The sequence below is a fragment of the Poromitra crassiceps genome, assembly GCF_964638095.1.
Source record: "Poromitra crassiceps genome assembly, chromosome: 21".
NCBI classification, from domain to species: Eukaryota; Metazoa; Chordata; class Actinopteri; order Beryciformes; family Melamphaidae; genus Poromitra; species Poromitra crassiceps.
This window is the reverse complement of record NC_139638.1, coordinates 15,423,784-15,432,806: the sequence shown is the minus strand read 5'-3', so window position 1 is coordinate 15,432,806 and position 9,023 is coordinate 15,423,784. Positions and strand designations below refer to the sequence as shown.

General features: G+C 42.8%; 1 protein-coding gene across 1 annotated transcript in view; it reads left to right on the top strand.

Annotated features, from left to right (window-relative positions):
• The window catches only part of urm1 (ubiquitin related modifier 1), a 20,986-nt gene extending 19,402 nt beyond the window's left edge, over positions 1-1,584 (top strand). The window contains exon 5 of the mRNA XM_083657835.1: positions 747-1,584. Within this exon, the coding sequence (XP_083513961.1) occupies positions 747-815 (69 nt within the window). The 3' untranslated portion in view covers positions 816-1,584. The remainder of the gene's footprint in view (positions 1-746) is intronic.
• The last annotated feature ends 7,439 nt before the right edge of the window (positions 1,585-9,023 follow it).

The following is a 9,023-nucleotide window of genomic DNA, read 5'->3' as shown; positions in this document are numbered from 1 at the left end:
TCATGCCATGTTAAACAATGCAGCGATGCTTATGTCTTCAGCCTGCATATAGGAGGCACTATAAGAGGAAGTGTGTGTGTGTGTGTGTGGGGGGTGTGTGTGTGTGTGTGTGTGTGTGTGTGTGTGTGTGTGTGTGTGTGTGTGTGTGGGTGTATGTGTGTGTGTGTGGGGGGGGGGTGGGGGGGGGGGTGGGGGGGGGGGGTTCGGGGACCACCCCGGGGTCTTTGAGGGGGATTCCAGGGGGTTCCCAGCAAAGTGGTGAATTTTTAAACGTCACTATTTCATTTATGATTGAACACAATTCGAGAGGGAGAAGAGGGACTGTTTTGATCATAGTTTCTCTGTTATCTCTGTTATGTGGAATTCTAGAGTAAATAAATCATATCTAACAATATAATAAGAGATGCTCAGATTTGGGTCGGAGAGACACAATCTCATCAAATGGGGCACTTTGGCTCTAAAGTGGACTAAATCAGGGCTCACTGTTCAGAGTCACTGATCTAAACACTTCAATCATCTTCAATTAACACACAGGAGGCAAATAAAGTGAAAAGTCTTTCATCGTTTGGACTCTAAGAACATAAGCGTGTACACACACACACACACACACACACACACACACACACACACACACATCTGCATTACCATACATCACGTATTTCCCACTGGTCCAACTTTGTCGTATAGGTGTATATGATTGAATATTGAATATTTCATAAGGTTTGTGTGTGTGATCTGGTCCTCAGGGGGAGTTGGATTACCAGCTACAAGACCAAGACAATGTCGTGTTCATTTCCACTCTTCATGGCGGATAGAGAAACATACACACACACACACACACACACACACACACATACACACACACACACACACATCAGCGAACAGCTCCACGGCATATAGACTCCTCGGCCTTTTCTCCATCTCCTACACTCTTGTCCACCCACATCACAACAAAACGTGGCCCCATTGGCTGCTGTGGATCTGAGGGGCCCGGCCAGGCCCGGCCAGCTGCGTGTCAGAAGACTGGGGGGTGATTGATGAGCAGAAATTCAGAGATGCTTCCAAAGAAAGATGGGAGCTACCGGACTTAAATACCACGGACTTTTGTGTGAAGCTCCTAATTCCACTCCAAGTTGTATTTTTTTATTGTCATCAATTAATAGCCTGAGTGAGTTTCTCTCTCGCTCTCATTCTGTTCACAGAATAATGCAGTAAATTTAAAGTTTCTTATTTTTTATTTTACTTTTTACTTTGGATCTTTTATTATTTTATTTTTATCATAATTTCTGTTTTGACCAGATAAAGAATATAATTTGAACTTAATTATGACCAAAAAAATACACTGAAATATGAAATTAAAAGCACAGCAGATGCAGTGCATTCCCACATTATTACTGGAATTTGTATTATTATTATTACTGCAGTTTTTCCTAAATCTGCAGGTTTAGATCTGCTGAACGTGATAGGATATTCAGTCTAGATGCATCATTTTGCCTTGATTGTTTTTGCAAAGAGCACAGCAGATGCAGTGCATTCCCACATTATGACTGGAATATTTGTTATTATTCCTGCAGTTTTTCCAAAATGTGCATGCAGGTTTAGATCTGTGCTGAGTATTAGGATATAGGTCAGGATATTCAGTCTAGATCTTAATGTCATTTTGCCTTGATTTTTTTGCAAATAAAATATGAAAATTAAATGAACAGCAATATTTAGTTATACTGTTGTATAAAATATTTTATTAGCTCCACTCAGGATTTTAATATTGCAGAATAACCCCCCACCCCTCCCTGAGGAATTATTAATTATTCCAATATAGGCTATATTTCTTACATTTTCAACAACAGCATTGTGGTTACCACAGGAGCATAAACGTATATATACAGCCCTTTAAAGCTCTATATGTTGGCTGCATCCCAGTCTTCAGTCTTTGCATCACATATGTCGCACACATTACCATAACGCTTTACTCAATTAGGATTTTACATCACGCTTGGATAATTCCTGGTGATAGCCATATATCTGATCGATTTAAACCCAAGCTCTGTGATCGGATTGGAGTTTTAGGGTGATTAGACGGGACTTGAGGGACTATTTACCGTCCATAGCCCTCCCCCCCCCCTAAACTCAGACGGAATATTCATAGAGAGGGGGTGGATGGGGGGCACATGCAGGACCACTGCGGGAGGTCGAGGTCTAGCCTCCGGGCTGCCCTCCCCTGAGCGCCCGGGGCGACCCCAAGCCTTTGCTCGGCTGTGGAGTCCGATTTGCAACGAACCGGCTGATAATGGCCGCTAGAAAGAAAATGCTAATAAGAGGCTGTGTGAGGGGGTTAGAGAGGGAGTGAAGGCAAGTGCTACTGTGTCAGCTTGTGTGTGTGTGTGTGTGTGTGTGTGTGTGTGTGTGTGTGTGTGTGTGTGTGTGTGCGTGCGTGTGCGTGCATGCGTGTGTTGGAAGAGAGAGGAGAGACCTTTCAGAAGCGATTATCAAACACAATTCAAACTGTGAATGTGAAAAGAGCCTAAAATAAACCGTTTTATCAGAGAACTTTTTTATAGGCCTATAAAGAACTGTTTTTGTCTGCAGTATATCTGCTTTGCTGATTTCATTAGGCTTACATTTGTGCTTGAATTTAAGTTATTTCTACAAAATAACATAAGACGAAATAAACGCATTTAGCCCATCAAAGTCTATGAGGCCTATAGCCTCTGCCACATTTTTAAGTAGCCTATTAGCAATATCTATAAATGTGTTCTGTGATGATTTATAGGCTTATACGTTGCATGAGATTCCATATTTACCATTTTCCATATTTTGTTTATAAATAAGCCTTTTAGGCCCACACACCATATTGATTTTCGATGCTCTTTTAGCCTTCATCTTTAAATGTGTTGAGTTATAAACACGTCACCCTTTAACTTTGAATTGGGGTTGGAGGAGGGAGGGGGGGTTATTTGCTTTGCTGACACAGCCCTCCACCATGGTTCCGGTTCCGGACCAGTTTAATATCCACGGGCCACAGCCTCACAGTTGCAATGATGAGTGCTCAAGAGATGATGGTGGGAGGAGGAGGAGGAGGAGGAGGGGGGGCGTAAAGCCACGCATCTTGTAGGCTACCTTCAGATGGCCTTTACCTTCAGATATCACATGACACACACACACACACTGGAAACCGCCTCGTATACTCCGCATCACCTTGGTTGCAGCAAAGCAGTAAAAGCGGCTAATAAAACGTGTGGAAAAATAACCTGCAGTTTGAGGTAAACAGTCAAGGAAAACAAGTAGCCTATAAACAAAAACCTATTCGTTTTTTTTTTTAGATAAAAACATTTGATGTTTGTTTTGTGTTTTCATATAGGCTGATTTCAGTTTGATAGGCTATAGGCCTATACTGTGAGTGTGAATTATAGCCTATCGTAAAAAGTGGTCAAACTGAGTTCCCCATCGGCTCGCACATCCCTGCAGCAAAACATTTAGGCTTTACTCGCCTTTGAGAATAACTCGATTACGCAGTTAACATACAGCAGAGGGTTGTTGTTATTTATTCCCGTTTTGAATCTTATGCTGCATTGAAATTCTATATTGACACCTGTTAAAGCATTTCTCTGTTTACATACACTGCTGTCAAATTGCTGTCTTTTTGTGCGTAACTTGCTGAGACTCAAGACGTGGTCAGACTGGATGCAAACAAACATAACTGTAAAAAATAACTGCCCATGTTGCAAGAACTCCAATGAACATGGCTCAGTAAGCTATGTCCAAACATCTAGGCCGCACTATAGGCCTACTCCAGTATAAACCCCCATCCCCAACCCCCCACAACACTCAAGTAGGCCTATAGCCTACGTCCATAATCGAAGATTTTGCATGGTCCATGTGAGTTTTCATAATCGCATTACGAAAGTAGCCGTGTTGGTGTGCATGTTAACGTGGCTGTCATATAACATATTGATGACATGTTTATTTTCTCTTTATGGGAAATATTCATGCAGGCGAAATAAACAGCGTAAATAATACGTTGTTATCATATCGTGATATTTTGGCCGCAATTTGCCTTTTGCTATTTTTTTAATCATCCACTGTCACTCAAGATGTTAAGATTCAACTAGAATATTTTAGCCTACAGCCTATGATTATGATGATTATTGTTGTTATTATTAATTAATTAATTAATTTATTTATTTATTTATTTTAGAAACACTCAAAAACACAGTATACAAATAATATGCACTGATTCCCTAATGCAACAAACACCACGGTAAACAAATGCCTATTTGTGGTGTGTGTGTGTGTGTGTGTGTGTGTGTGTGTGTGTGCGTGTGTGTGTGTGTGTGTGTGTGTGTGTGTGTGTGTGTGTGTGTGTGTGTGTGTGTGTGTAGGAGGGGGGGGTTAAAGGGTTAGGTTAATGATAATTCAAGAGCGCATTTATTATCAAAGGCATTTGAAATAGGCAGATGGAAAGAAATATGCCTGTGCCTATAAAAGTTGCATATTTTAGATTACAAAAACACTGATCTTTGTAATCATAACAAGTTGGAAACTATTTGAATTAGGCCTATTATTAGATTATAATTTATATTAAATTGTTTGTCTCTTTTCACAACAGTATATAGTCTATATTATAGACTATTTGCAGGTTTCAGCCATCATCATAATCCAAAATTAATGAACGGAGAAATTAAAAAGATAGCCTGTAACCATCAAATGGGCCAGGAGGAAGTGTCCCACGTGATTGAGCAGGGATGCTGTGTAGCTCCAGAGATTTGGCAGTAACATCATCAACAGGCCATCTTCAATGCCCAGATTATTCTTTTCTTTTTCCTCAACATTTCATATTCCCTCGCCTCTGAAAATGACACTTATGCTTCAGAAACATATTCAACCTATTCAATTCCAACATTTGTAATAAGGCTAATATACCCTATATCAGTCGTTAAGTACCTGCATGATGCTCCATGGGCTAGGCTATACAGCTACAAAGCCATTAGCCTAGAATAATAATGACCTTAATAAACCCCAAACCATTATTTAAGAAACCATTTTACAGTCTTGTGTAGTTTTTTTTGCGCCTGCCTTTTCACTTTCATTTTCTCTTAATTGATTAATTAGTGTATCTGATCATCTCGTCCTGTTTGTAGGACTGGGCCTATCTTGACCACAACATGCATCTCTCATCCTCCAGGGCTCAGTCTGTGGGGGAGTCAAGTAACTGTTTTGTACAATTTGCCAAACACAGTCGATACATCAATGCGTCCAGTCGATATTTGCCATTTAAAACAAACAGTCTTGATTAGATCTTCGACAATATACGGGCTTAGCAAACCCCACACGGCGACAACACATTACAGGAGGCAGGGTAAGGTTTCCTCCACTTTATTGGCCCGTGTTTTCAGAACATGCAGATTGGGATTTGTTTCTTACCTTTACTGTGACAGTTACAAAAGAAGCGAGATGATAGACCTACCATAGAGCCTTGTTTCTTGAATGGTGGGGGCCTATATTCTTCACAGGCGCTTGGATGGCCACAGACAGCAGCAGCAGATGATTTGGAGTCTGCAGCAACAGATGTCCATACACAATTCTTGGGGATGAATTGGATTTTTACTCAAGAATTGCGTTTGGACAATCAGTCGCTAAAGACTCTGAATGTGGTCTCCGGAAATTTAAGACAGCGTTCAATCTGATTATTTATCACAAATGTACAGGTGCAATTAGCCTATATAGGCCTATAGGCCTACAATGTGGGGTCCATGGCTGCACCTGCTCCGAGTTCCTAATGCTCTTTGACCATGTTGATGTGGGAAAAACCGACTATATCTTCGATTGAGCAGCAGCGAAAAGTGTTGTAAAGTAGTTGTTTTGTAGCTACAACAAGAGGGGAGAGAGGGGGAGTTGCAGCACTATGCAATATTCTTGACATTCTCATTGGTCAGCATCGCCACATGGATCTGCCTCAGCCTCTCACATGTAGGCTACATTGAGCCATGACAAGTTACAAACTATTTCTCAACATACAATTTAGTGTGATGGATAATAATCCATGTCCTGCTAACTATGCAAATACAAATGTCTCGAACACATTCCCACATCATTTAATGTCGGGAAGAAGTTGAGCCCGCACAGGCCTCTGACTATTCATCACGTTTTAACAAAGTCCATCTTTTCTGTTGTGCAATAAGTTTGATTACGCATATTACGCACTGGTTCAGATAGGCATAAACACCCTATAAGCATTGTTTGGCTATCACTGTTTGAAAGCATCCTGAAACGCACCCTATGTTCCTTTAGGTTAGCTTCTCCCACCTCTCCATGCCTTTGTAGCTATTAAGAGCAGAGTGCTATAGACGGAAAGTTAACCCCAAGTCTCTTCCTATACATGGCCTTAAGATGGCTGAATGGCCATTGCATCTTAAAGTAAAATGTCACCTTCTTTGCTACTACACCAAATACAATGTTCAACTGTCTCGAAATAGGCGGCGTTGATATCAAACAAACAGCTCAACAAGACTTTCTTTGCATTCAAAGTCCGAGATGACGACGCCAGGAAAGCGGTTCGCCATTTCTGCACCTGTGTCATCGATAGAGGGAAATACTGTTCAGTTGTGGCGCCTCGAGATGAGCACACTGGACTCCCATCGCCACGGATATAAAATGCAAACAAAAATGCCCGTGTCTTTTGAAAGAAAAAGGGTTAGTTTTGGAGTGCGTCTTCCCGTCTCTCCTCTGTAGCTGCTGCTGATGAAAGCGAGGATAAAAAAGGGACAGCCGTTAGTTCCCGTTAGTGCGTCCTTGGCTCAATTCCCACGACGTGCGTTTATGTCGGCTCTCTCTTCGCTCCGTCCAAATGCCCCCCGGGTGAAGCCTAGGATGGTGACCGAAAAGAGGGTGAGGAGGAGGAGGAGCAGCTCCGTAGACTCCGCAGCCAGCAGCGGACAGGACAGGACAGACGCTCCGTGTGGGTCTCTGCGTGCTGACTGACTGACTGCATGTCCCTCTGTCCCCCTGGCTTTTTCTTATGGCCGCTCCAACAATACGACGCGACGCGACGCGAGGCGCACAGAGAAGTGGAGAAGGTCTTCGCTTGGTACTGAATTTGAATAACACCACGGGGTGATAAATGTCCATTGTACTGCTGAAGTAATGAATCTCCGCTGTCCTCTATGTCACGCACCCGCACACGCACGCAGGCGCACACACACACACACACACACACACACACACACACACACACACACACACACACACACACACACACACACACACACACACACACACACACACACACACACACACACACACACACACACACACACACACACACACACACACACACACACACGCGCGCCAGCAGCTGCGATCGAGGGACCAGCAGCCCCTCTTAAAGACACAACAGCCCTATTTTCTAGCCCAAAAAGAGATGACAATCCGGACAGTGTTGACTCTCTGAGCGCACTGCATGACGTGTAGTGTTTCTCTTGTGCCCCCGCTCTTGTGTGAGCAAACTAGTGCAACGCTGTAACCAGGCACTTGGACATAAAGCAGTCCCTTCAACGCCACGTTCAGCCTTTCTGCAGAAAGTGTGTAGCCTAACTGTAGGCCTCTATACCATTAGGAACAGTTTGCCAGAGAGTGCCAGAAGAGATGAGTGAATTCTATGACGCTCATGTATCAGACGATTGATGGGGCCACACAGGGATGATGTTGTTAGTTTTAGAATAATCAGAATAAAAAAAAAAGTCAGAAAGTGTATGGCTGTACTATACTATGTGTCAGAGGACAAGGGAATGGCTCTTTTCCGTTTACGCGCAATGCATTACGCATGTGTCATTACGCACGTGTGTCACACGTGATCAACTATCCTGGATCTTTTTTTCGGTAGCTGCAGGGGCGTAGGTATAGACAGCGCAGGCAGTGCGGTTGCACTGGGGCCCCTGGGGACGTAGAGGGGCCCGTGGAGAGAGCAGGCTCTCCAATAATGACTCAGATTGCCACCCCAGAAATACGCCTGTGTTCAAATAAGAAAACACAGATCTAAAGTGGTGCTAGCTATATGCCCTCGAAAGGCAAAGTGTCATGTATTTTTTGGGGTAAAATAGTCAGTAGCAAGTAGCAATCTATATCAAAATGATATGCTTATTCAAAATACAATCAACATCCATCAACATTAAACATGTTACAGTCAGTGGTCATTTCATTACCACAGTGCTCTCAGGTGCTGTTTACTTTGACTGTCTGTTAGCAGGTGTCAGAGTGCTATGGTTCTGATAGCTTATTGCTCTGTGATCTCTCTATTTCCCCCATACAATATTGCCTATCATTCAGTCAACTGTAAAATCCAACAGTAAAATATAGCCTATGGCTAATGGTGTGTGTGTGTGTGTGTGTGTGTGTGTGTGTGTGTGTGTGTGTGTGTGTGTGTGTCTGTCTGTCTGTGTGTGTGTACTTCATAACTAGCGTGTAGCCTATACTAGGGGCCCTGTCAAAATGTCTTGCTCTGCGGCACGTCATGACTACCCACGCCACTGGGTAGCCGGTTTACTGTCAAATAGGTTCATGAATCTGACTGAAAATATGTCGCCCACATTTATCACCTGAGTTAGACCCATTTCAAATTCAAAAATGTTCTCCCTTTTTTTTATTTTTAGGCCAAGTGCACCATGCTTAAATTTAGACATAGTGACAAATATGCAATTAATTGCAATATTGCAATAGCTTAGAGTCATAGGCCTATATTATTTTGTGCGTTTGTTTGCCTGCTGACCCCAATGGCTACATGTTAACCATCAAGTAAACTAAAGGCTCCACGCTTTTAGTCCATGCGTAATAGTTTGGTAAAATGGCCCACGAGTGGACTCCAGCATAGGTTATAGACCTATAGAGACTATAGTCATGTCTCCCTCCTGCCTTAGGGAACAGCCGTTTGAATCAAGCCCATCTTCAAGTCGCGCATATCAGCACTTTGGACTGCTGCATTTGCACGCTGCAGCCTTTTGATGCTTACAAACGTTCCCACCTCTCTCTCT